The 27,968-nt window shown below is 43.9% G+C and overlaps 1 protein-coding gene across 2 annotated transcripts; it reads left to right on the top strand.

Moving 5' to 3' along the window:
• Positions 1–5: 5 nt before the first annotated feature.
• On the top strand, positions 6–27,936 carry DNAJC21 (DnaJ heat shock protein family (Hsp40) member C21). 2 transcript variants are annotated; one of them, XR_006777642.2, is made up of 13 exons: positions 6–354; positions 7,261–7,354; positions 8,878–9,001; positions 9,306–9,428; positions 9,828–10,132; positions 10,959–11,110; positions 13,077–13,164; positions 15,809–15,967; positions 16,393–16,435; positions 19,056–19,228; positions 20,330–20,405; positions 20,913–21,307; positions 25,242–27,936. XR_006777642.2 is itself a non-coding variant. In XM_045787226.2 (12 exons), the coding sequence occupies exons 1-12, from the start codon at positions 6–8 to the stop codon at positions 21,075–21,077; spliced, it is 1,851 nt and encodes a 616-aa protein (XP_045643182.2). In that variant the 3' UTR covers positions 21,078–21,398. The 2 variants fall into 2 exon arrangements, 1 of the variants encoding a protein (XP_045643182.2); XM_045787226.2 differs by lacking the exon at positions 25,242–27,936 and having other exon boundaries at positions 20,913–21,398.
• Positions 27,937–27,968: the final 32 nt, after the last annotated feature.

The raw sequence follows: 27,968 nt of genomic DNA, 5'->3' as shown, positions 1-27,968 counted from the left end.
AGCCCATGCGCTGCCGGGGCCGCCGGCACCGCCCCCTCCGCGCGCCCGCGTGCCGCAGCCCGCGCCGCCTGTCGCCGCCGCGCGCCGCCGCCACCCCGCGCCGCTGCCGCCGCCGCCGCGCTCGCTGGCTGGCCCGGTGCGGGCGCCGGGCTCCCGCTGCCGAAGAGGACCAGCAGCGCCGCCGCCACCACTTCGGCCCGGGCCCGGGCCCCGGCCCCGCCCCGGGCCCCGGCCCCAGCCCCCTGCCCGGCCGGGCGATGAAGTGTCACTACGAAGCGCTGGGGGTGCGGCGCGATGCCAGCGAGGAGGAGCTCAAGAAGGCCTATCGGAAGCTGGCCCTGAAATGGCACCCGGGTAACTACTCCGCAACCGTCGCAGCCCTTGCAAAAGCCGGGCCCCCGCCCCCCTTCGCCCCCCTCTTCCCAGAGTAACTCCGGGACCCTGGCCAGCCTCAACCTGCCCGCCCTGTAACTCCCCTCGCTCTGGAAACCCTGCCCGGGTCCCCGGCCAGGTGCCCCTGCGCAGTGCTCTTCCCGCCGGGCGTTTTCCGCGTCCGTCGGCGGACGCATCCCTCACCCCAGGCTTCACTTGAGCCCCGGGCACCCCGTCCCTTCCCAGACGTTCCCCCGCCCACCCACCAACCTCGACGCTACCCGCAGTGGCACTTGATGGGAAGGACTCATTCTAGCGACTTCACCCGCCCCTCCCACCCCTTCGCAGACACCATCGAAGAAGCAGGAGTCCTGAGCTCGCGAGCTTGGTCCTTGCTTGAGTCTCTGCCGCTCAGCAGCCCTTAACTTTATCACGCAATCCCAGCTATCCAAGTGTAATTTATCGCCCCTTATTGAAATTAAGACAAAGAAGCTAGTAAACTGTCTTTTAAATAGCTGTGCTTATTTTCACCTCCTTTTCCAGTAAGTTGTTGAAATACAGATCCTGTACTCCACTTGGGATGTTTTGCAGATTTGGAGTTTTAATTGGTCGTCTTCCCTAGTGAAGTTTGTGTACTTAGAAGTAGACTTCTTTTGGATGTTTTATTTGGTGGTAGTTCAGGCCTGTGTGACTTCTGTGAAGTCATCTGATCTTTCAGACTGGGAAACTAAGGCTGTAGTTGTGTATCAGCTTTTTGAGGTTTATAAGAGGTTTAGGTATTAGCACTGATCAATAAGGGTGTTTATAGAATCTCCAGTATGTGCAAATCACCATAGTAAGATTCTGAAGTGCTACTGGGAAAACATGCTGTAAGGCACCAAAAGTTAAATACAAGCGCAAACAAAATAGTGCAGCATACGTAATTGGTAGTTGGATTAATAGAACAACTAATAAATGCCCCAGGAATTCGGGAGGGGTGTGTCTCACTATGTCCTGAGAGGCAGTGAGACTTCCCCTTGGCAGAGGAGTCTAGATTTAAAGCTGGATCTTAGAGTAATGGAATTGGGAAAAGTGAGCTTAAGAGTAGAGGGAAGAGCACCGTGGTGGACCAAAGATGGTCCAGGGGACAGTTTGACTGAAGGCAGTATTTATTGGAAATCTGAAAATATGGGTTGAGAGAAGAGCTGAAGGAAGGGCCTGGGACCCAAAGTCAAAAGGTCTGTAGTTGGTGGAAGAAGAAATAAAGGTATGGGTTTGTTACTTAAAGTGGTAATGATTACCAACAGGAACTAAACAAATGTGATATGTATCGGAAAGGAAGCAGTGAGCTAAACATTCATCACAGCAGGAAGTTAGTAGCTATATCCAAAATTAATAAATCCAAAAATAGTATAGAAACATATACTTAGAGGAATAGGGGTTGTCATAAGAAATTAAGTTAGGAATTAAAAGGAAGTTAGGAATTCCTTGACTCTTCTGGCTGGACAAGTGTGAGGAAGAGGATTAACGCTTGTGACCAAATGCATATGTAATTTTGATGATAATATGAAGATGTTTTTGAGTGTAGTTTTAAGATTAGATTGTAAAGGGTCCTGAATGTTAGGCTCAGGGCTGTGAAATTGGTTTTTCCAATAAGGGAGAGTTGAAGCCGGTTTTATTAAGATGTCTTGAAGTGGTACTGTGAGGGGGGCTGAGTGGATTGAAGAGGGACGAGGACAGAAGTCAGGTGGTGTCCACCATGGCAAGTAAGGACCCATGACAGGCTGGGGGTCAGTGGGAGGAAAGGGCAAAGCGGGGCTAAAGACATGCTGTGGAGGAAAAATGGTCAGATTTGGTGATTAATTGGAAATCAGTGCAAGGAAAGAAGGAAGACGTATACAAACGTTAAGAAAACATCAGTTAACTATTTTGAAACCAAACTGGTTAGAAACGAAATGTGAATGTCTTCTCTGAATGTCATCATAAATCATAACATCCTAAATATCTTTTGGGTTGAAGATGCCTGTACATTTAAAGGATACATACTCCCCAGGCGACACAGGCTCTTGATATATTTTGCTGTGCTGGTTTGTTAATTTGTTAAGCCCGTCAGTTAGCAAATGTTTAATTCATTCTATGTGGGAGGTCCTGTGTTAGATGTTTCTGAGGTTAACATATGGGCTTTGATTCAAAGAATAATTTGTACTTCAAAAAGAAAGGCTGCTCATTTTTCATTCTTAAAGGTATTCTGTGTTTTTTGGGTTTTTTTAAATTGAGCAACTGAAAATAATTTTTAGTAGGGTCAACATTACTTCCTAGTGCAATCACTCCTTGTGAAGGGAAGGCTTTTATTTTATGACTTCTGCGACCACTTTACTGTGTGAATGAGACAGGAATGGTCCCTGCCCTTCTGTCACATAGAGTCATCAGGGAGTCCCAGGAAAACAGGCAGTTTCGGGCTGGTGAGATCAGGGGGTATGAAGGCGAGTACAAGATGCTTAGGAGCACGCGTGCCTGACCCGGCCTGGGTTTCTGTGTGGGTGGGAGAGATGTGCTTCCCCGAAGTGACCTCTAAGGTGAGACCGAGAGCCAGAAGTCAGGGAGCGCAGGTGGAGGGAGGCCAGGCAGAGTATGGCGGAGTGCAGGGAGGGCAAAAAGGGGAGCGCGGCCAGCTATGCAGCAGCCAGGTCTTGGAGGTGGGGGTAAACTAGATGAGGTAGATTGGCTTTTAGCCTAAGGGCAGTGGGAAGCAGGGAAAAAGATAGGTGGTGGTTTTTCAGGTATTTCTCCGGCCACGTGGAGAGAGTGGATTGGAGCAGGCGAGAGTGGGAGTAGGGAGACCGGGAGGTCAGAGTACATTGAAGTCACCCATGGTGACCACAGGACCTGGGGATGGAAACTCTGAGCCAAGTGCCAGAATTCTCAGTGAGTTAAGGGGCAGTGGTTGAGTGATGTGTGGACGGTGAGAAGAGGAAGAAGATGGGGTTGGCCAATGGTTTGAATCTGGAAGGAATGCTAATGTGCCCTTGGAGGTGAGTAAGGAGCCTGAGAAGGAAGCCCTGCAAAGAAGTGGTGTTCTCAGGGAGCCTGGCTTCAGTCAGGGCAGGACTTAAAAGGCTCAATCCGTGGAATTTTCCAGAAGGCACTGTAAAAAAGCTTGGGAGGGAGTAGAAGAGTGAGTGAATGGAGAGAAAAGCATGAAGAATAGTGTGAGAATGCCTTTTAAACTTTGATGACTGGATTTGTAATTCCTGTGGCCTGTGCATGTGGCTAAAAATAAATGGGCTTTTTGTTTCTTTATTATTGCTTTTTAACTTACTGCATTTATGTGTTTAGATCCCAGTTTAACATTATAGTCAACCAGTTCAGGCATATTTAAGTGAAATAAGCCATATGACAGGCTGAAAAAAATTATTTAAGAAAGATTCTTTAGGAAGAGGCTAGATCTTATTTTCAGCCGGTACACTGATGGGCTTTCTGTGTTTAAAAGCTTGAGCTTTCTCCAAACTTCTTTGGGGGAGGAAGAAAGGGTGTGGGAAGAAACAGGACAACGAAGTACGGTACTGATTAAAAGGTGAAGAAGAACCACCCACATACCTCCCCCAGTCACCTTTTTTGTTTTATGTGGGAAGATTTATTTGCTGGCGTTTTCTGCCATTCTGCTTTAATTGGGACTGTGCTTTTTTATTTATGACAGAAAGTTTATGAATGATTTGATGAAGATGTAGAAATCATGAGTGTTTTTGAATGATGAAAGATGTAGAAATCATGACTCTCGCCTTGAAGGCATATCTGGACTGCGTTCAGCTGCATATGACAGGAAGGTGGCGACAGTCACTAAACCAAACAGTTTGCTTTTTCTCACCTGGCAAGAAATCCACAGGGGACCCGTCTTGGTAGCTCCAGCTCTTGCTGAAACCATCAAAGACCTGCTCCATTGTCCTGCACCAAGTGTCAGCGGTTAAGCCTCAGAGCTGGAAGTTTCTGGCTCTCTGATGTCAAGGTTCAGAGACAGGCAGGCAAGCCACCACGTAGCAGTTCTCCTTCACGAGGTCTGTGGACTCTGCTCAGCAGCCTTCAGGTGGGCCCTCACTGCCCAGGGTGGGTCGGGTCCCAGGGAGCAGAGTGGAGGAGGAGAGGGCAGGGCAGGGACAAAGAGTGCGTGCTGGTAGCCTGTTAAGGAAGTTCTTAAAAGTTGTCCTAGAACGCTTTTACAGGTGTTACAGATCAGAGCTTAGTCACAGTCATGCGAAGTCTCTCAGGAGACTGGGAAATGGAGTCTTTATAATGGGACCTGGTGCCCACCACAAAGTCAGGGTTGGCTTGTTACTGGAAGAGGGGAATAAACTAGCAGTCTCTGTCTCAATCCTCATAATCACCTGTAGGCCTCATACCCTGACTTTGGGCTGAGTTAAGGGCATAAGGTGAGTGCCACCAAAGCCCATCTCTATATGGAAAATGGAATCTTTCCTGGGAAGTTTCACTTGGTTGGCATGTGCTTGTATCTCATTGGCTAAAACTGGGTCACCCGATCTCCCCAACCTCAAGAAAGTGTGGGGAGGTGAGTTTTTTTGACTGGGTACGTTACTGTGAACAAAATCAGGGTTTTGTTAGGAGGAAGAGGAGACTAGATATTAGGTAGGCAGCTAGTAGTGTCTTTCACAGAGTGGTAATCAGAATTTAAAATAATTGCAGTAGGGCACTGAGTGTCCTGCATTACCAAAAGCCTGATTGCGACAGGGCCACAACAAGATGGAATTTGGTAGTATTAGTTGGAAATAACAGAAAACCTAACCACAGTGGCTTAAATAAAGGTTTCTCTCTCTCTCACCCTCTCTCATCCCACAAGAAGTTTTGAAGGTAGGTGCCTGCTGGCATTGTTTCAGGGATTCATTAATGTCACTGTGAATCTCTTGGCTTTTTCTTCACAGTCTCAAGATGGCTGCTGAAGCGCCAAACATCATGTCCACATGCAAGACAAGAAGAAAGAGGAAGGAAAGAAAAGACACTAATAATTAGACTTCTGCTGTCATCTCATTGATCAGAGCTGTGTCATATGGCCATTCCTAGCAGCAAGGGAGGTTGGAAAGCAAGTCCTTGAGCTTAGTGAGCCTCCACAATAGAGGCTGCAAGAGAAAAGGAGAGAGGCGTTGGCTGATCTAAACTTCAGTGTCTGCCACAGAATGGTTTCAGAGCTATATCTGAGTTTTTAAAAAGTCCATTATATAGTTATCGCTTGGCTTGTGTATGAAAAATACGTGAAACTTTGTCAGCTGTAAATTCAGATTGATGTAACGTGATGCCGTTGTGGAAAGTTATTGTAATGAGCTTTAGTGATTACAAGTAGAGTGTGAAGAAAAGGAAGTACTGAATGGCTCCTTGATTATTGGTGCCTGTCTTTGACTGCATTTGAAGTAGAGGATTACGGGGTGCCGTGAGAAATGGGAGTATTTATTCCCAGGAAGAGGTGGACTTTGGAGTAACCATTGGCTGTCTTCAGAGGGGCTGGGCTGTGGGAGGGGACTTAGACTGGCATTGTGTTATTGCCACTTACAGCGAGGCTGCAGGGATGGGGGGCGTTTTTCCATTTCAAGTTGCCATGATTCTAAAATAGTGAAAGCTTTTTATGTTAAAGCACCTTAGCAAAGAGAGCTATGGCAAATTGCTGCCCTTGAGAAAGTGTTGTCCGTGACAGTGGTCGGGCAGAAAACCACCTGAAGGACTGGACACCAGTGTGATGGTACCTAAAAAGAGGAGGCAGGGTGCCCCCGAGGGCCTTGTTCTAAGGCTGCAAGATTATTCCTAGGGTATATGTTTCTGTCCTACTTTTCCTCCGGCCTCTTAGAGGGCAAGTATTGAGTTGTTTTGGTATGCTCCAGAGTAGATTGAAAATATTTTACTTTCTGAGTATATTAGTTATCTATTGCTACATAACAGATTACCAAAAACGTAGGGCTTAAAACAGTAAACACAGCAAACGTGTCATATGGACTCAGTTTCTGAGGATCAGAGTGTGGGAATGGCTTAGCTGGGTGGTTTTGGCTCAGGGTTTCTCATGAGGTGGTATCCTCATTGGGAAAACCCGTTTTCAGTCTCACTCACATGGTATCGGCAGGCCTTATTTCCTTGCTGGCTGCAGGCCAGAGGCCGCTGTTCTCCACGCGGGCCACCCGAGTGTCTTCTTGCTGTGGCAGCTGGCTACTCCCAGAGCGATCTAAGAGAGCGAGAGCCCAAGATGGAAACTGCAGTGTTTTATAAAGCAATCTCAGAAGTAACTTACTGTGCCATCATCATTCTGCTGCCTGCTGTTGGTCACACAGACCAACCCTGCTGTCCTGTGAGGGGGCTCCACAGGGCGTGGACGCCAGGAGGTGGGGATCCTTGGGGGCCATCTTGGAAGCTGCGTACCTCCCTGAGGCAGAGATGCTCTCTGAATTCATAGTTAAGGAAGCACAGCTAAGGAAAGAGTAATTCATATATATTTTTAAAGCTTTATGAGATTTATTTTGGTCTATGTTGATAAGAAAGAAAAAACATAAAGACCGTGTGAACAATAAACATAATTTAGGACTAAATAATAGCAGTCCTTCTATAACTGATTTGATATATATTTTTTGCTTTTTCTAAAAATAAAATGGATACTACTCGGGGTTTTCCATTTGTGGATGTCCAGATTGAGTGCTCAGTGATGCACAAAGGCTTAGGGGAAAGCATGCAATTTCTACTCAAGTAGATACTTCTCACATATCCTGATTATCAACTCTCACCAGGCTCTCTTTGCTTTTCCCTGATTGTTTTTCTTTGTTTTGTACACTCCTCATCTCTTTATGGCGTTTGTGACGGAAGAGGTCCCTTTGAGATTCTCTCTACTTGTTTGATGACTGAATATCTGTGACTTTATCTTAACAGATAAAAACCTGGATAATGCAGCAGAAGCAGCAGAACAGTTTAAATTAATCCAAGCAGCATATGACGTGTTGAGTGACCCTCAGGAAAGAGCCTGGTGAGCATCACCCTGTCCCTCCTCTCTTAGGGTATTTTGTTGGGAAGAATTATCAATAGAAGATTTAAAAACTGCATCTTTGTCAAATGTCTCAGTGTGTTCTGAGGCATCTATAAAATGCAGTATTAGAATCGGAGGCAACCTTAGAGGTGAATACTCCAGTTATTTCTTGTTACAGGTGGTGGAACAAAGCTTGGCAATATTAGAGAGATTTAGCTTTGATACTTGTAAAGTAGCTTCTCATTAAATGGGATCTCTTTGGTGTAGGACAAGTTTACTGGTGTTAGACAAGAATGTCAACTTGTCCTTAAAAACAGAGTGTTTCAGAGCAAGAATTGCAGGATTTCCCCAAGAACGACTTTATATGAGGAAATGGAGTTAAGCTTCTGCGTCTGTGACAGATACTTCTACTTGTGATGACCCGATAATTTAATACCCTTTCCGGACAAAAATTTCTATGTTTAAAGTTGAGTTTTCAGATTCTTGATGAACTTTTTGCTACAAAGCAACAGGTTTGAAGCCCTGACATAACCGTGCAAGAACCTGCTGTTACAACATGCGAGGGGGGGCCGTGGTGCGGGGCGAGTCTTGTGTGTGTTAGCGTCCAACACGGCTGGCTCTCGAGAGAACGGCTGTAAAAAAAAAAAAAAAAATTCTTTAAAAATTGTCTTTTATGTGAAAATCAGAGAGGGAATCCTACCTTTTTCTCCTCTTGAAAAATGTGGAGATGTGGCCTCAGAAGTGCTTTTGTTTTCCTTTAGGAACTTTGACATTCTTTCCTGACTTCCTTGGCTCTGTCCCCTTCTCCAGATCTCAGGTGGCCTTCGTGTGCTAAGGACTCTCTTGTCTTTTGGTCTGAAGCCCCTGCTATTAACTCTCCTGTTACCTGCAGGCCAGACTGCACAGTGACGAGGAGCACAGTCCTTGCAGTGCGGAAGTCCTGGTTCAGAATTCTAGCTTTGCTGCTCATTGGGTTTGTGATGATGGACAGATTATTTAGTATCGCAGAGCTTCGGATTCCGGTTGTATCTTTGGGGATGAGAACTAAACGTTACAGAGTTATTATAAGGAGGAATTGTGTATATGTGAAACTCGTAGATGGTTGACATAAACCTAGGAAGGGTCTTGTTTTGGTCTATGTTGATAAATCCGATCACAAATATATAATCAGTCCGTGGAGCCGATTATGTCCAGTGCTGACCTATTTAGTAATATTTCTTACCTGTAGAAATGCAGCTGCCTTTCTGGGGGAGTCGTGGAAATTCCCTGGCTTGTAAGGTCCTTTGTTCGTATGGGCGAGTACTATGTCAGGCCTTCATCGGACTGGAAGTTGCAGTGATGGTTTTAAGCAGTTCTGTGAAAGATTATCAAGTCTTTTTCATGTTGATATTTTTAAAAAAATTTTTTTGAGTGTGGATTGGACCCATTAAAATGTATAATAATATTTGGGCTGTTTCAGAGTAAAGAGTCCTGAATTCTTATTTATTCAGCGTTCACTGACGATGCTAATTTGTTTTGTTTAGGTATGATAATCACAGAGAGGCTCTACTTAAAGGTGGGCTCGATGGGGAATATCAAGACGACAGCTTAGATGTGCTTCACTATTTCACTGTGACCTGTTACTCTGGTTATGGTGATGACGAAAAAGTAAGATAAACCAACTCACTCTTAATTTCCTCTCAAGCACGAGACTTTCAGGCACAAAGAGAATTCTTAAAATTATTTATCATCGGTGAAACAGTGTTCATTTTGAAAACTGACAAACGATTGCCTTCATATTTCAACTGTCAGCATACGAAAGCCTCCAGCTGAAACTGAAATGTTCTGCCAGTGACAGAGTTTGAGCCTGTAATTCTCTAACGTTGAAGTTTTTGTGTTACGTTTTAAAATCGTATTCTGTGATTAGACTATAAAAATATTAAGAATTTGTGTTCCTGCTACTGTGTTTTAGGGCTTTTATACAGTTTATCGTAACGTTTTTGAAATGATTGCGAAGGAAGAACTAGAGTCTGTGTTAGAAGAGGAGATGGAGGATTTCCCCACTTTCGGAGACTCCCAGAGCGACTATGATACGGTAGACGAAAACTGCATTGCCGTTTTCTAATTAGCATTTATCAGTGTGTCTTCTCCCCATTTCTTTCTTCAAGAAGAATGGATCCTAATTCTCGGTCCCACACTGTAACTAACTCTCCTCCCCTCTCTCCCTTCCTGGAGGGGCTTTCGGCGCCCTCCGAGCATCCTTCTGTACTTCTTCCTGTTTGTTGAGCGTGGTCCCATCCCGTTCATCGCCTCATTCAGTTTGTTCTGGAGACTGATTTATCCGTAAAGCCCTGAAAGGACTTCTTCTCCATTGAGTAGTGGTGATGTCATGTAAACGAAAACAGAGAAGATGTTTTGTGTCACTGATACTTGCTGCCTTGCTGAAGAAAACAATCTTAAACGTCAGCATTTTCCTTGCTCTCTTCGTCTCCAGGTGGTCCATCCTTTCTACGCCTATTGGCAGAGCTTCTGCACTCAGAAGAACTTTGCCTGGAAGGAAGAATACGACACGCGACAAGCTTCAAACCGCTGGGAGAAACGAGCCATGGAGAAGGAAAACAAAAAGATCCGTGACAAAGCGAGAAAGGAGAAGAATGAGCTTGTGCGCCAGCTGGTGGCCTTCATCCGTAAGAGAGACCGAAGAGTGCAGGCGCACCGGAAGCTGGTGGAGGAACAGAACGCCCAGAAGGCCAGGAAGGCGGAGGAGATGAGGCGGCAGCAGAAGCTGAAGCAGGCCAAGTACGGGACGCGCTGGGACGCGCGGCCGGGCCCCTTGCTCAGTCCAGGTGTGGGGCCGTGAGGCCGGGCCTCGTGGGGCGCTTTCCTGGGGGGCCACGGCCTCGTCCTGGCTGCGTCAGCCACCCTAGCCTGGCGTGTTTCCCTCCAGAGGCCTTTACACTTGAGATCCTCTCCAGACTCTTGTGACACGTCATAGTAATGACCGTCAGTGGATCTCTTCCTCTGGACCAGGCCCCGTTCTAAGCACTTGGGTCACAGCAGTTCTGCGAAGTACGTTCTGGCTTTTGTCCTCGTCCTTTCGAGGAAGCGAGGCAGACGGGTCCAAGACCCCATAGCGAGGGAGTCACAGAGGCAGGCGTCAGACCCACGACGCCCGTGCGGCGCCCCACGCTGCCCCACCTCGCAGTCCTGCCTCTTTGTCGGGTGCACTGCAGATCGCTAGTTCCTTTTCAGCCCTTTAAAGCTTTGTTCCTTGGAGTTCGTGTCAAAACCTTGCGTCCAGAGCACTGTAGCGTTCTTTTAAAGATTATTCATTTCTTACAAATTCTACCCCCACCCCACCCTTCATTTTTGGAAAGTGAGCACTTTACTCGACACTTAGGATTTAAAAGCACCTCAAGCCTTCTTTAATAACTTGCTAAGAATTCTAGGTTTCGAGTAGTTAAAATCCCCCACGCGACAGGTAAGTGGCTCTGCCCGCCTGGAGCTGGGTGCTGATGGTCCGGGAGGAGGCCGCTCTCCGGGGGGCGGGTCTGAAGCCTGCAGGGCGAGCAGAAGCGCGCGGGGACCCGCTTCCCGGCGTGACCAGACCGTGCTGTGTGCCCAGCCTGGCAGAGCAGTACAAGGAGCAGAGCTGGATGACTGTGGCCGACCTGGAGAAGGAGCTCAAGGAGATGGAGGCGCGCTACGAGAAGGAGTTTGGAGATGGGTCCGATGAGGCGGAGACCGAGGCACCTGAGCTCCGAGACGCGCCCGACGGTAACTTTGAGCCTCGGGAAACTCGAGGGAATGAATGTGTTTGTGCGCACACGTGGTACACCCGGGATGCTCATGGGTGGCCGGCGGGGGTGGGCTGTTCGTGGCCCACGTGGTGCACCGAGGATGCTCGCGGGTGGCCGGCGGGGGTGGGCTGTTTGTGGCCGTCTGCTTTCTAAGCAGAGCTGGAAATCTGGATTTTTAGGGGACCTCTTCCAGTTTTTAAACTGGAATTGTGGCAACAATTAAAATGATAAACAATATCGTATAGGCCAAGCAAAGGTAGTCCATTGACGTCGTCGAATCCCTAGACCACCAGAGTAAGAAACGAGAGTTTATCTGATGCGTAAACGCTTTTCTGAGCATGCTTTAAACAGTTGTACTTCTGGCTGCGTAAATACGTCGGCAAATGGGCATATTGACCAGTGTGACTGCTGGTTACTTAAAACCTGCCACGAAGCTCGGTAGGTCAGGTTTTAATAGCAGCCCTTTCCAGAAAAACTGATATTGTACAGGAGTCTATGTGGTGTATGTAAATTCTTTCTCTCATTTCTGACTGTGTTGAGGGGCTCCTCTTGGTGTGCAGACAAGTGTCCTTTCTGGGCCTCTCTCGTGAGAGCACGAGGCACGTGACGCCCTGAACAGGCGAGGAATAGGCATTGTGGAGAATAACCCGACCTTTCCTGTTGTCTCTAGCTGTTCCATGGGGAATAATGTGGAAGGATCTAAGCACAGTTTCACCTTATCTACAAATGCCATGTTTTAGACTAGTAGCCAAATGATAAAATGATGGACTTTTATTTACTTAAAATGATTACAAAATGAAATTTTCTGTTAATGACTTAGAAGTAGTATGGGTGAAAGTCTTTTGAAAATTGTAATGAATTCTGTAAACGTGAGGTGGCATGAGTTTTATGTAAAATTGATGAAGTGCTTTCACATGCAAGAGATTGCTTGATCCTCACACAATACCCCTTAAATGCATAGAATGATTTCCCTTTTACCGAAGAGGAGGATAAGACTGAGGAGCTGTGGCATATAGGCCTGCCCTCTGACCATTCTCAGATCCAGATTTTGACTTCAATCCAACATTCTTTATTAACTATTTGATTAATCGTTTATATAATGAAAGGGTACAGGTAATTGCACAGTTATGCCATTTATTAAACATTAACACTAGGTAGGGTGAGTTTTGATCATTTATGATTTCAGTGAGAATGTCCTTCAAAATCATATTAATATCATTTATAAAGAACCAAAACATAGACTATAGAAGAGATACCTTGGGATCTTTATTGATCTCATTGCATAATCTCAGTGGCAATCAGTTTACTTGTTTATTTCTTATAAAGATAGGTGGGATTTTGCAAAGACTTTCAGTTCAGCATTTTAGTTGCTTAGATTTTGTGGACTATATTGATAGTAATTATTTCATTTTAATAAAGCTCCAAGCTTATAAAAAAACAAGGGGGTAAAGATACGTTAAAGTTTACATATAAGATGCTATTTTATGACCAGCCCATCGAATAATGATGGAGTGTTATAAGCTAAGTTGATTTAAGCATTTAAGAGTAGATTACAGTTACGAGTATGTTTGCATCAAATCTTGCACAAGAGATAAACTGAAAAACCTTTGTCGAAAAAACTGTTTTGTGGTAGAACTATAGAAATGGCATTTGATTTTCTGAACTTAGCTCACGCTGAGAACTTTGAGGAGACTTTGAGTCTTCTCAGTAGACTTATGAGAAGCACTGGAAAGACAAAGTGGTTCATTTGGAATCCTCCAATTCAGGACTGCTTTCAAAAGGTCAGCTCAAATCCTGGGAACGTCGTTTGTTTTTTTGTAAGGACATACAGTTTCTAATTTGTGTGATGTTAGATCGTTACCGAAGACATGTAATTTATTAACATGGTTTAGATTTTGGCTTCTACTCAGACGGAGTTCTTACCGTTGGCTCCCCTCTCGTAGGTAAAGACAGTGACGAAGCTGAGGATGCTGAACTGTACGATGACCTTTACTGCCCAGCGTGTGACAAATCTTTCAAGACGGAAAAGGCGTAAGTTTAAGATCTTTGAACTCCCCTTTTCTTCCGAGGTGAACTAGAACACTGGAAGTCCTAAAAAGAAAGGGCTCGTGGCAGTGGGTCACCAGCCCTCCTCCATTCTCCAGGGGGGGATTTCTGTGCAGCAGAGGAGGGAGAAGGATTCGTACCAGTGGTTAAGCACGTTGTACTGATTCTCATTCATGCCAGGAGTCCTACGTGATAGCTGCTCTTTAAAACACAGACGTGTCTCCAGAAAGAAATGTTGCTTATTGGCACAAAGAAGGCACGGTCACACAGGCAAGGAGGCTAGACCAAAGCTAGTCTGTGTCGCTGGTGGCAGACTCCCTTCTGGCCATCACACTCCCGTGCAGGCCAGTGCTGCCAACCTGGGAGCTTTAAACATGTCCTGCCTAAATTACATTTGCTGAAGCGGAGGGACTTCGCCTTTTGGAAACAAGAAGGAAGAGAAAAGTATTTAAAGGGATACTATGGTAAAGAGAGGGGAAAGAATAGGGAGAACACAAAAGCAGAGTCAGCAAGAGACAAAGAAACAAAGCACACGCGGGGAAGGAGAAAGGAGACTGAAGGATGCCAGTGGGGGTGTGGGAGTCGTACAAGGTGTTGGTGTAGAGCCCTGAAGGGAAAAATTGTGGAGTGGTAAGAGAAGTGGCAAGGGCAGAAGAATTAGAAACAAGAAAACCAAAGCAACAGTGAAGGAGATTTAAAAAATTATTTTTTTATATGGAAATAATGTCAGATTTACAGAGAAGTTGCAAGGACAGAATATAGAGTGCCCGGTTCACCTGTTGCTGACATTTTGCCCCGTTGGTGTGCACCCCACCTCCCCTGCTCCACACGCTGTTTTCCCTGAATTTGAGAGTAAGTTCCGTCCATGATGCTCCTGTACCTCCAAATACTTCGGTTTGTTCCTTAAGATTAGGTGTTCCGTTAGGTGATCACAGGACAGCGTCAGCCTCAGGGAACGTGTAACATGGATATGGTCCTCTCGTGTCCTTTACCGCCCATCTTCCACTTCTGTCAGCAGACCCTCTGTTCACGTCCTGTACGGTGTCTCTTCCACTCCGATCGGAGCCGCTCTAGGATCATGGATTGCGTTCATTTATTTAGTCCTATTTAATCTGGATCAGTTCCCTTGTCTATGCCGTCGTTACTCCAGAGCATGGGCCCTTTAAAACATTTTTTTACTGGAGTATATATCATCTTGAGTTTGTCCATCTCCTCAGGATTAGCTTCTGTGTCTCCAGCTGGAATACTGCATCAGCAAGTCGTGCTGCTCCCGGGCCTTCATTTCTGGAAGCGTACAGCATCTGGCTGCCCTTCCTTGATAGTTTTGATCACCCAGCCAGGGCGTTGTCTCATTTCTCCACTGTAGAGTTAGTATTTTTTCCCCTTGCCACAGATTTTACCTTATAGCCTGTGTAATCTGTGGGGAGACACTTTAAAGTTAGGCAAGTATCTTGCTCCTCATCAAAACGTCCTAGATTTGTCATTCACTGATGATTTCAGCTTGTACCGCTTGTCACCATAATGGTTCCAAAAGGGGCCTTTCTGGTACCAGTGGTCCTTCTCCATTATTAGTCGTCATTAGGGCTACTGCTATCAGGAAGAGCCCTGCCTCTCCTCCATCTAAGCTGTCTATTATCAGTATGAATTTGTGAAGTTTTTCAGTGTTTTAAAATTTATTACTGTGCTTTTCATGCTCAAACTTTTCCAGATACGATTAGTGAGAGTTCTTTCAAGGTGGCTCCTGTGTCCTTTTGACATGTTCCAGTCATTTTTTTGAGCATTTACTTTCTGGCAGAAGATGTTCCAATTTCTCTAAGAAACCATGGGAGGAGGAGAATTTTAGTGGAAAAGAAGAGTAGCAACTGAAACTAGAAAACCCAAGTCTGAACAGATGAGATAAAGTTGGTGGGATTGACATAAGTTTCCTACTTTCTTGTTCATCTAATAACTCTGGTACTTATGTGCTGTCAACCCTCTTTTGTAGAGTGTGACTTCGTGGCCCGCACGTGCACTGAAGGGGACATGGCTCATAGAGTTTGAGGCAAAGGAGGGTAGATGTGTCTGAGCTCACATGTAGGATGGTGGGAGTGAGAAGGGAGAGCCCTCTTGAGAAGGCGAAAGACGGTTATTGAAAAAAGCAAAAGGAGGTAAACTACCCCGGTACCTGAGGCCCTTACATCATAACCCAAGCGGTCTTCTCTTCAAGTTGGAAGGTTGTCTTGTAATTTCTCAGGATCGTCTAAAGCCCACAGTACAACCTGGAACGTGTAAGCGCTTGGCTAAGACTCAGTGATGAAGAGGAAACAGTAGAGAAGACTTGAATTTTAAGAATTGGAAAACAAAAATAATAGAGAATTTGACCAAAAAAAAAATTGGAAGGAAATATGTAGATAAAAGGACAGAAGGAAGGGAGTGTGCTGGGAAACGGGGAAGAAGAGCACAAGCATGGGCCGGCCGAGTCCTCCTGCCTGAGAGGTCCTCACAGGGTTCTCCTGCTTCTCTTTGTAGGATCCCCCACATTTTGCTTCCTTACTGGGAAAAATGTTAACGTGGTTACATTTATTCAGCCACATATTTGGGCACATGTGCATCCTGTCGTGGTTACTAACGTCAGATTGTTCTTTCACAGCATGAGGAATCATGAAAAATCAAAGAAGCATCGGGAAATGGTTGCCTTGTTAAAACAACAGTTGGAGGAGGAGGAAGAAAATTTTTCAGGACCTCAAACTGATGAAAATCCATTGAATGCCAATTCTGAGGAAGAAATAGAAGATGCACCAAAACAAAAGTACTTCTAAAAATGCTTCTAGACGTACTTACCACATTCGAGATGAGTTGCATTTAAATGCTGTGTTATCTGAAAGAAGTTATTCTGTTATGTTAATATTTTCCACAGTTTTTTCTACATAAGGGAACTTACAGTATTGAAACGGATAAAGCATGATGTCAAATATAATCTTTACAGAATATATTATGACTGTATTAAAAGCACTTTTATACCTAGGTAATTGATATGCTAATTACCATCAATGGAACCACTGTTCTAATTTTCTAATGATAACGTTAATATTTTCTTTTTAATACCTTGTGATATTAAATACTTTTAAAATTTTACTTCTCTCTGTATCAGTAGTGTTTTAGTATTTTTTTTTCCCACTTAGGAAGTAGTCACAGAGTTAAATATTTGACATTTTGATTTATATTTATTCTTAGGCTTTCTAAAAAGCAGAAGAAAAAGAAACAGAAACCAGCACAGGTATGTTGGAAAAGTTTTATTAACATTAAATGTCAAACATAAAGTGGGGCTGCTTTTGTCCAGTATAGTTTGTATTAAGGAGAGGGATTTTCACTCTATAATTTTATGTTGGTTATAAAACAGGCTGAAGGGAGTTGAAAACAATTTTCTTTTTTCATCACTTTTCTGCCATTAATATGTATGTAGCTAATTTACTTAATTACTGTTGTCGGTGTGTCTTAAAATTTTGCAAATGAAATTAATTCCCTGACACTAATTAGCTGAGTGATATTAAAAAAATATCTGGACACATGTGATGACTGGGTCTTTAAATCAAGACACCAGTTAAAATCAGAAATATGTGAAAATCTGAGGGTTGATTATTGTATATCTAGGTTTCTTTTGCCAACAACAAATGAAATTTTGCAAAAGGAACATTTGGTTAGAAATGTGATGATTATGATTCTTGAAAAAATGTTTCTTAATATTACTCAGAAATGTAAGTAGTTTAAATATTTCACACCTGGCATCTAAATCCAATCTCTCAAGAATATTTTTAAATAAGTTATTATGTTGTTAGAGATGCTGACAATCGTGTAGATGTATAAACACACGAGCTTGTCCATTTTACTAAGAATATTCGGTGGTTCTTAAGGGAATGGAATTGATTTCTGTGCTACTTTAATCTAATTGTATTAGCTTATATTAAGTATTAAATGTTACAGTTCTTTTTGAAAACTGAAAATACTTTCAAGAAAATTTAGTTAACACATTAATTTTTCATAAAACTTTAGATTTGGCTTATCTATTTAAATGGTTATGTATTTGAAAGTAGTTTTATCTGCCTCATATTCCAAAAATGATACATGACACATGAATTTATCACTGTTAAAATTTGTGACTTGGAACCTTTGCTTCAATTATAAAACCACGTAGCAAGTTCTATGTTCCTTTATAAAATGACTCATACCGTCTTCTACCCAAGGACTCTATAGTCATTAGCTTAGAACATTTCCTCTCTCCTTTACGTGTGCCAGAACCACTAGCATAAACACAAGATAAGAGAGATTCATACCTAACCCAAGCCTGTCTTGTCTTGAGTTAGGAAGGGTGGGTCCTATAGATTGCAGTAATAAACACATGTATTTGTGTTTTCTTACCGACGAAAATGCAGCGTTTACTACCCCATTTTTTCCCCTCCAAAGCTCTGTTCCTTTATAGTAATACCTCTTGTCAATGGTTTCTGATTCTATCAGGAAGAAAGTCCCAGCTTGGACCTAGTTTTATGTAACACTCTTCCTGATGTTTTCTCAGTTCTTTTTGAAAGGAAGGTGGTGTGGAGACGTGAACTAGTAGGTTAAAGAGCAGCGGGCAGCAAATACAGAGAATCAGGAAACTTCAGACTGGGAGAGTTTTCTGGATGGTCAGAAAAAGAAATTTGCATAACCAGGAAAGTAAAAGAAAACCCGAAAACTGAAAATGAATGTAAACAGCTGACCCCAGCTGACCTAAAGGAGGAATCCAAGTAACTTTTGAGCACTGTACTCTGAACACCCTTCATGGGACACATTCCAAAGACAAAATTACCTGCAAAAAAATAAATCCTGAACTTAGTAGATATTTTGGTGCTAATATTTTTGCTAGAAGTGTGTAACCTGAATCTAATCGTAAGGAGACAATCGGGCAGAGTCAAACTGTGGGACGGAACAGCCAGCAGATTGTCAGTGTCATGAAAGACAAAAAGTAGGGCTGTGGTTCTAGAACAAAGGAGATTCAAAGGGCATGACCACTACACGCAGCATGGGGTCCTTGACTGTCACCCTGACCTGTCAGGGCTCACAAGAGAGGACGTTACTGGGTTGTGAATACGGATTATGGAGCAGATCATCAGCATTAAATTCTTGAGTACGAAGAGGGTCTTTTGGGGATGTAGGAGCATGTCTTTGTTCTTAGGAGCCACATGGGGAAGGGTCATGATATCTGCCTGCGCTTACTTGCATCGTTCCGGGTATGGGGGCAGGGTGTGTGTGTGCAGAGAGGAGGGAGGAAGGGAAGGGAAAGCAAATGGGGCAAAATGTTGCCCCAACCCAAACCAACAACAGCAAACACCCTTCACGTAGTGAAGGGTGTTTGCCAAGCTTTGTCTTTTTTATAATGCTTATTTGCTGGTTTTTTTTTTCTAACTATAAAATAGGTGCTCATTGCAGATCGTTTGGAAAATACAGAGAACTATAAATATCACCCCTAATTCTGTGTATAGATACTACTTAGTATTAAATTGTGATCAGACATTATATATAATTTTCTCTTTTATATTTTAGCTAATGTGTTGTAAGTATTGTTCCACAAAATTGAATCAGTGTCTTTGCAACCATGATTTTTAAGAGCTTCATAATTCCCTTCATAATTCAATCATTCACTTATTAAACATATGGACTGTTTCCAATTTTTCCCTAATTTAGTATTTCTGTAATGAGTATTCATGTTTTTAAATTACTATCTGCTTTTTCTTTTTACTTCCTGAAGATCTCCTCCTCCAGAGCATACAGGACATTATAATTGTGTAGTATAATTATTTGGTATCCTAAGCTGGGATTATTACTATATTTATTTTATAATGTATACATGTTCTACTACCTAGAATTACGATGATAATTTCAATGAAAATGGAACTGGAGAAGAAGTAAAGGTTGAATCAGAAGATACCAACTTAAATCAAGACCGTGCCAAAGAATTGGATGGTAGTCCCCGAGAAAGTGTCAGTGTCGCTGAGACTGCCGAACTCTGTGATGATCCCAACAGTGAAGCTAAGAAGTAAGTCCAGTTGATGGTGTTTTCTAATTAATGTTGGTGGTAAGAATATCTTTTCATGTCTCAAATACGTCCTTCCCATGATTGATGAAGCAGCTCAGGTGTTATCAGTGACTTGTACGTTGATCCAGACAGACATCCGCCTGTATCCGGGCGAAGCATGTCGGAAAGGAGGAGTGTGCCTGCGGACATTTCAGCAGCATGGCCCAAATCAGAAAGTCCCTTTGATCCCGTTTTTATCCTGTTGAGGTCCTTATTTTATCCCAGATCAGTAACCCCTGACACTCACATGAGAACAGGCCTCCTGATGAGGCCGCGCCCCACCTGCCTGGAGCGCCGGGAACCGTGTGTCCGTGCTCGGGCAGTCCTCCTGTGCTGGGCCCCGCAGTGCCGGTCATCAGGATCTGTATCCACAGCCTGGGCCCTTCCTGCTGGCAGGAGCCCCGGAATGTGGGGGCCGCACCGGGTCACAGTGGCTGGCCAGAGGAAGGTCTCTGTCGGGAGAGAGCATTCCTGGTCTCTTCTTCCTGCCTGGCCTTGCTTTCTTGTCTCCAGCCTCCCCTGTTCCTCTAGAGCAAGAGTAATTTCTTATTTCTTGAGGAAAGATCTGAACAGTAAGTAGCCTTGGGTCGCTGTCCAGGACCACGAGAAAGAGTTCCCATGACAGAGGAGAGTGGGCGCCTGAGACGCCAGTCCTTATGACCGTTGGAGCAGCAGCGAGGGGGCGGGACGGTGCACTCGGGGGTTTAGGGACTGAGGTGGCGTCCGTGAGGGAAACACGGTGATGGAGGCCTGGGGTGGGCCTGTGGCTCGAGCAGGAGAGCAAGGAACCGCACAGTCCTGTAAGGTGTTGTAGCTTGTGTTTCAACCGTTTTACATAGGTTCATTAGTTTTGGTGTCCAATTTGACATCTACTGTGATCTTTAAAGTGGCTCTTTAAAGCTGTTCATTGGAGATGTGAAAATTAATTAGGTTGGCCATTAAAATTAATGAATTAGCCTTTAGAGTGCATATCACTCTTTTTGAGTCTTCTTGAGAGCAAAATAACAATTAAAAGGGGTACATTATTATTGGATTGTAACAGTTCTATAATTTATTTTCCAGTGCTCCTAGACCCAAAGGAAAGAAAGCCAAAGATACAAAAAAATCTGTCAAAGTACCTGCTGAACCACAGACAGTGGTAGGTCAAAATCATATTGACATGTTTTCAGTGGACCTTGTTTCAGCAGTCTAATCTAAACTCTTTGTTCTTGTTCTAAAGATGTATTTGGTGAGCCCTGCTGCACCTGCCGTATGGGTGTGGGTCGTCCACAGTTTTTCTGGACGAATGTAGAATTTATATCTGTGCTGCTGTCACTGTTGTTCTAGAATAAAAGGCACGTTGGGAATGCCAGAGTGTAACAGAAGTTACTGCTCTGTTTTCCATTACTTGGAAATCTAAAACCTCGATCTAGTCCGGAGGGTGCGTACTGTTGAATGCCTCAGGACTCCTAAAGTTGATGGTGTTGGTCGATGGGACTTAACTTCTAAGAACAGCTGCCTCTTTTGAGCCTGTCTTTGTGGCTGTCATTTTGTTAAAAAGTCTTTATTTTGAAATATTTGATATTTAATCTCAACGTGAAAACCCAAATCACCGCTCTCGGGTAATAACACTTACTCTTATTTATGGTTTTTTTTCCCTCTTCAGAGTGATGTTCTTATCAGCTGTGCAACCTGCCATAGTGAATTTCCATCCCGGAATAAACTTTTTGACCATCTGAAGGCCACAGGTCATGCAAGAGCACCTTCGTCATGTTCTTTAAACAGTGTAACAAGTAGTCGAAGCAAGAAAGAGAAACGTAAAAACAGATAGAAATTCTGCCAACGCTTTTTCTTTTTGATTGTCTCTAGATTTTGAAACCAAAAACTGAACTGAAGTCATCTAAAGAGTTAAAATTTCGGTGATCTGCAATTTATTGCATTGTGGAAGATTATTTTTTATCTTGTAAAAACATTTTTTTGTTTAATATATATTTTTTAAACATTTCATTAGTGATTGAATTCTACTTTGCCATCTGAATTGACTTGAATGTCTCAAAACAGGTACATATTGTAAAGTGTGCATTCTTGATTTCTGTTGGCTCACAGGGACAGAAATGTACAGGGAGAATTAAATTATTTTAACACATACAAATGCTCCTTTCTGTTTTATTTTATGGATTTCACATAGTAATTTTATATGATTCAGTTCTTTTGTATTCTGTTTCATGATCTGTCAAAGACTCAGTTTGTTTTAAAATCATCATAGATTTTTTTCTCACCTGATACCATGACTCCAGTTCTGATTTTAAAATTATTTCTAAATAACCTATTGTTGATTACTGTATTTTTTTCCTCAAGGACAGTGGTAGGTAGAAACTAATTGAACATATGTGGTTATGTTTCAAGACTAGTATCTCAAGGTATAACCATGGTGATTTACTTTGAGATTTTATAGGTAATTCTCAGTAAGGCATATCTTTTGGTGTTTTGCTCTGATTGAAATCGTGGAGGTGGAAGCAAATCAGTGTATGTGGCACTCCCTCCTTTGGCACAGTGACGGCCGTAAAGCGTGATGGATCCAGGTGTCGGGTGGTTCTGACGGCCGTAAAGCGTGATGGATCCAGGTGTCGGGTGGTTCTGACGGCCGTAAAGCGTGATGGATCCAGGTGTCGGGTGGTTCTGACGGCCGTAAAGCGTGATGGATCCAGGTGGCGGGTGGTTCTGACGGCCGTAAAGCGTGATGGATCCAGGTGTCGGGTGGTTCCGACTTTATTCTGACTCTTTAACAAAGGATATTCTGCCTTGGGATTTTTTTCTTCACTATTTTCAGAAGTTTTTAATTTTGTTTTTTTCATCATTTAATGGAAAACAACTTTTTTATTAAAGGTTTTTTCATGGGGCTGATACTTATGCCATCTGTTCTTAGCAAAGATGAATATTACCTCGAAAAACAGAATGGTCGAAAGTGAGTGTGGTCAAGTATATGGATCGGTGATGAGTCCATTTTTAGGATGAGGATGGGTTAAATAGGCAGTTGTTTGTTTGTTTTTTTTAAAGATTTTATTTATTCATTTGACAGAGATAGAGACAGCCAGCGAGAGAGGGAACACAAGCAGGGGGAGTGGAGAGGAAGAAGCAGGCTCATAGCAGAGGAGCCTGATGTGGGGCTCGATCCCATAACGCTGGGATCACGCCCTGAGCCGAAGGCAGACGCTTAACCGCTGTGCCACCCAGGCACCCCAAAATAGGCTGTTCTTACAATTGGTCTTGAGAGTGACTTTGAACTCACAGCTTAGAATATATACTCTGTGTTCAGTGAAGCTCTCTCCTTATATCCTTGAGTCTTCAGTCACGTATGAGCTCTGACATTTGAGTCTCTGACGGCAAGGGCTTTTCAGAGAGCCTCATGGTAGTACTGAGCGCGTGGGTCATTCCGTGTGATTGACGTGAAAATATGCATTTGTATTTTAATTTTTTTCTTCATTTAGAGATACAAGTAGATTTTTTAAAAGATTTTATTTATTTGAGGGAGAGAGAGAAGGAGGACCCATAGGGGGAGGAGCAGAGGCAGAGGGGCAAGCCGACTCCCCGATGAGCTCTGTGTTTGGTTGAGCAGGGAGCCTGAGGTGGGGCTCGATCCAAGGACCCTGGGATCATGACCTGAGCTGAAAGCTGACTCTTAGCTGACTGAGCCACCCAGGTTGCTCCATAAGTAGATTTTCTTTATCTTCTTCCTTTCTGTTTCTCTCTATCACTAATTCCTCCTAATTACAGCCCCCCTTGTCCCTTTCTTGTCCCTTCAGGGGAAATAGCAGCCAGGTCTTTGGGCTCTTCCCCCAGGCTTGGTCTGAAAACTTGCAACCCTCCTCTAATTAGAACTAGGAGAATTGGCTGTAATAAGAATAGGAATATCGATGAACAAGAGGACATACTGATCACATATTATGTACGGTACAATTATGAAGTCCCCTTGAAAGGCAGAGAATGTCCTGCGAATGCCTTCAGACATTCTATGCTTTCCCTCGTACCCACCAGGCAGGTGTGTGGTTTCTGCTTCATGTGAGGATTGATTGGGGTGACTTGTCGCTTTTATTCTGATTGACAAGACTCAACCATAGTTTGAAGGGATCTTCATCAGTTGTGATTGAAAGTTCGATCTCATTTGTAGTCCTGTGCATATAATGCCAACAAATCATTTAACTTCTCTGAATTTCATTCTTACCTCCAGCACAGTTCTTAGCATGGTATTGTCTCCGTTTATCATACAGGATTATCACGAAGGGCAGATAAATTAGTAGTAGTATTTTTGTCATTTTTTTTAAAGTTTATTTATTTATTTGAAGTAATCTCTATTCCCATGATGGGGCTTGAACTCATGACCCCAAGATCAAGAGCCATGTGCTCTTCTCACTGAGCCAGCCAGGCGCCCCGGATAAAACAGTATTATGAAAGTGCTTTTTAAATATGAAAGCTTTATACAAAATGTTGAATTTAAAAGTCAAATCTTTTTCAGTTAAGATATTTGCAGACTGAGGTGTACATTGAATTAAACATGTATTAAGTTGTATAGGAATGTCCTTCCTAATCCACTTCTGAAGAGGAAAACAGAAACATGTATTATGCTGAAGGTAAAATATTTTTGGTGAATCACGGACATTCGATTTCATTTTTCTGAAGCAAAACAGAATAGTCCAAAATACACGAGCACATATTTTACGCTGATCTCGTTACGAGTCAGTGGGGAGCGCCATTCTGACTGAAGTAGGCTGAGCTGTGGAGGATGCATGGAGGGCGGGCTCTATGAGGAGTTTTCTCTCCGTAATTCGTGATTTGTTCAGTGGTGCCAGAGCTGGGGTGAGACTTCTGTTTCGAAAGGAGCAGTATCCTTAGCAGAAGTAGACTAGAGGAGAACAGGACCGCATCAGAATAAAAAGCTTTTGTAGAACAACGGGCACCATCAGTAAAAAGCCTCAGACTGGGAGAAATGGTTTGCAATATATATACATAAAACGGACAGGTTAGCATCCAGAAAACATGAAAAAGTACCTCCTACAAATGAGTGAGCAAATGACAGACGTGCATTACTACAGTCGTTCTCAGACTTTTTGGTCACAAGACCCTTCACACACCCAAAAATTGAGAACTCCAGAAAGTATTTGTGTGTGTGGCTTCTATCTATTGATACTTACTCTCTTAGAAATTAAAATGGATTTTAAAAGTATTTATTAAAAATAATACATGTTAAATAACAAATATGAAAAATAACTTTCAAAATGAAAGTTTAATGAGAAGAGAGGCATTGTTTCACATCTTTAAAACTATTTTATTAGAGAACGCCAGTGCAGGGAGAGGGAGAAGGAGAAGCAGCCTCCCTGCTGAGCACGGAGTCCAATTTGGGGCTTGATCCCAGGACCATGACCTGAGTAGAAGTCAGACATTTAACCGACTGAGGCACCCAGGCACCCCCATCATTCCACATTTTTTTAAATTTCTTTATCTAGCTCAATGGAATTAAGGATTCTCATATCAGCTTCTGCAATCAGTCTGTTGCTCTGTGTTTGATTCAAGTATATGAAGAAAATGGAGCCTCGTCTGGGTAGGAAATTAGAAAAGGAGGGACCTCACGGGCCCCTTAGGCCTCCCAGACCACACTTAGAATGACTGTATTAGAAAAATGGGTGAGGGGCACCTGGGTGGCAAAGCGGTTGGGCGTCTGCCTTCGGCTCAGGGCGTGATCCCGGCGTTATGGGATCGAGCCCCACATCAGGCTCTTCTGCTGGGAGCCTGCTTCTTCCTCTCCCACTTCCCCTGCTTGTGTTCCCTCTCTCGCTGGCTGTCTCTATCTCTGTCGAATAAATAAATAAAATCTTTAAAAAATAATAATAAAAAAATGGGTGAAATCTATGAACGGAAAAAGCTGGAATAGTTAAACAATGTGAAAAGATCATCATTACCGATAACCACAGAAATATGACTTAATGTTCTATGCTTTCAGATTGGCAGAAGGCAAAAAGTCTCACAAGATCGAGGTCGAATGTTGGTGAGGATGAAGAAACGAGAACACGTTCATTTCTTTTGGAGTAAAATGGATTGAATTTGAGATGTCAGTGAAAGCTGAAGGCAGGTGTAGCCTCTGACCGTAGGCTCTGTGACCCTAGGCACATGCCTAGTCTCGCTTCCCGGTGCCCGCAGAGCAGCACGGCCTTGCCCTGGGACCTCTCTTGTGAAGGCGGCGCTCAGGTCCCACCCCGGACGTGCCCAGTGAGAGTCTGTGGTTGAGATTTCTTTGGTGACTGACTTGCTCCTTACAGCTTGAGAAGCAGTACTGTCCAGAACGCACGCCCTTGCGTACAAGGCTGCGTATTATTACATATGGATGCTCGCAGCCGAATTGTTTGTATCTGGGAAAGGTGGGAAATAGCCTAAGTGTCCATGAACAAGAAAATGGAGCAACTAGGGACTATTTTAAGATGGCAAACAATTGAACAGTTAAAGTGAGTGAACTTGATCTGTAATATTCAGTGATAGCCATTGGGGGGAAAATACTGAATGAAAATAGGCTGTTGGAAGATGAAATGAATGCCATTTTTAAGTTTTTAAAAATACTGTTGTTATTTATGAAGAGAAAGTACAGCAACCTCCCTGGGAAACATTGTTCAGAGAGTGATTGCCTCTGGAAAGGGAGGGAGAGGAACGGAAGTGGGACGTGGTGGCAAGGGCAGCCTATCGAACGGAGTCCACTTGTCTGTAAGATCCGAAGGAAAATGTTAGCGTTTGTTTGTTCATTCTGGATGGTGGGTAGTGAGGGTTTGTTACTGGTTTTCAGGAAATACTCAAACATCCAGAGAAATACGAGTTAATGTTTCCCTTCTTGCCAGCAAGATACACCCTCACAAAAGGGAAGACAAAGGGTTTAAGATGTACATTTTATTTCTGGCCTGTTCTGTAAGCACATGGTGACAGAGGCCATTACTAGTGTCTCAGTCCCCTTCTTCCCTCAACTCTGATCTCTAGCTGGGCACAAAGCCACTTAGAATGCGATTACCTTCCCAGCCGCCCTGGCAGCGAGGTGTCCTTTCTGGCCAGTGGCTTGAGCGACTTTTGGGACATGTCCTTCAAGATGGGGGACGTCCTTATTCCTCCCTCTGGCCGGCTTACACGAAGAGGTAGTGGCTGGAACTCTAGCCCCGTCTCCCCGCGAGTCTCCCAGGGCCGAGCCACAAGAGCCCAGCAGCCTCTGTTCTTCACACATCGGAGGGACCCTGCAGGCCCTGGACCAGGGAAATCAAACTCCCGCATTACCGGAGCCTCGGTTGTTCTGTGCTTTGGGTCACAGGTGACTCAAGCCCTGACTGATGGGGCATGTGCACAGTTACCTGAACGAGAGGTACGGCTTCCAACGGTGCCCAGGACATGGGCTCTGAACCCTGAGATCTTAGATGACATTCCAGTGCCAACTAGACGAACTTGGGCAGGTCATTCAAACTCTTTAAGCCTTTTTTCTTTCCCTTAATCTGTAAAACGGGTGTTTGGGTGGCTCCGTCGGTGAAGCGTCTGCCTGCGGCTCAGGTCATGATCCCAGTGTCCTGGGATGGAGGTCTGAGTCGGGCTCCCTGCTCAGTGGGGAGCCTGCTTTTCCCTCTTCCCTGCTCGTGCTGTCTCTCTCTCTAATAAAATCTTTACAAAAAAAAAAAAAATCTGTAAAATCGGGATGAGACCAACCTTGCAGAAATGTAAAGGTTAAGGCTTTCCGGTGTGAGCACCGTGCCCGCACACAGTAGGCATTCAGTAACTGAGCGTGCACTTACTTTCAGTCACCTCTTCTGCTAGGAATTTTCTTACTTCAACTGTTGACTTTGATTTCTGAAATCAAACAGTGAAGTGATGACGTGCAGAGAGATCCATGATTATATTGATCCTACAGTGTATTAAAAAAGAGAAGTACCATTTGTACATGTTAAAATTCTTTCTGGCCTAACTGGAACAAAACTTTTACAGGCTGAAGCTGAAAATATGCTATTTCAGCGCGGTGGTGTGACACCAATCGAAACTGTTTCGAAGATCAGTGATCGTAATTATGTTAGAAGGCTCAGTGCATTTGTAAACGTAATTACTTTGCCATTAAAGCCACTCAGGGCCCTAACATCATTAATGTCCTTTCAGATACAAATGCCTTCTGAAAATAGAAAAGGCTCAAATTATCCTTTGCACTACAGATCATTTAAATGTCACTCTTAGAGAAAGCTTCTAACGATTTCTGAAAAGATCATGGTATCTCAGCATTTGGATAACATGGTATATAGTTTATATAATCTCTCCAGGTACTTTTATTCAAATTTAATAAGAACTCCTACTTCTGTGAGTCCAAAGGTAACAGTAGTCTCAGCACGTAATGAAGCAGTCTTTACAACAGAATTCGCTGTCAGAAATGCCGAGGAGGATGCCTGCAGCAGCGGGGAGGTGCCCCAGTGACGAGTGACAGCGGGGGCCTGGCTGGGAATCCCCACCTGCAGGCAGCCTGTCCCAGCCATAGGCTCGCTCTGAATTAGCAACCTTGTGTTCAGGACACCTCTGTTGGCACTAATTTTACTGTTCTTGATTCCCAAAGTGACACTTGTTCTAACCTGCCAGCTGACCAGCTGGGAAGTACTTTCTGAATGTCTTAGACGTCGTGCTCTTGCTTGGCAAGACCGCCGGGGACAAGTTGTCCTATTTCTTTTTT

This window comes from Ursus americanus, chromosome 15 (assembly GCF_024610735.1).
Source record: "Ursus americanus isolate L20-20 chromosome 15, mUrsAme1.1.p, whole genome shotgun sequence".
NCBI classification, from domain to species: domain Eukaryota; kingdom Metazoa; phylum Chordata; class Mammalia; order Carnivora; family Ursidae; genus Ursus; species Ursus americanus.
This window is presented reverse-complemented; position numbering and strand designations above follow the sequence as displayed.

Bases quoted from the DNA above. Each gene is read 5' to 3' on its own strand.
- DNAJC21 (XM_045787226.2), top strand. From the start codon at position 6: ATGCGCTGCCGGGGCCGCCGGCACCGCCCCCTCCGCGCGCCCGCGTGC. The intron at 11,111-13,076 runs GTAACTTTGAGC...CCCCTCTCGTAG, and splicing joins GCTCCGAGACGCGCCCGACG to GTAAAGACAGTGACGAAGCT. The intron at 19,229-20,329 runs GTAAGTCCAGTT...TTTATTTTCCAG, and splicing joins CCCAACAGTGAAGCTAAGAA to TGCTCCTAGACCCAAAGGAA.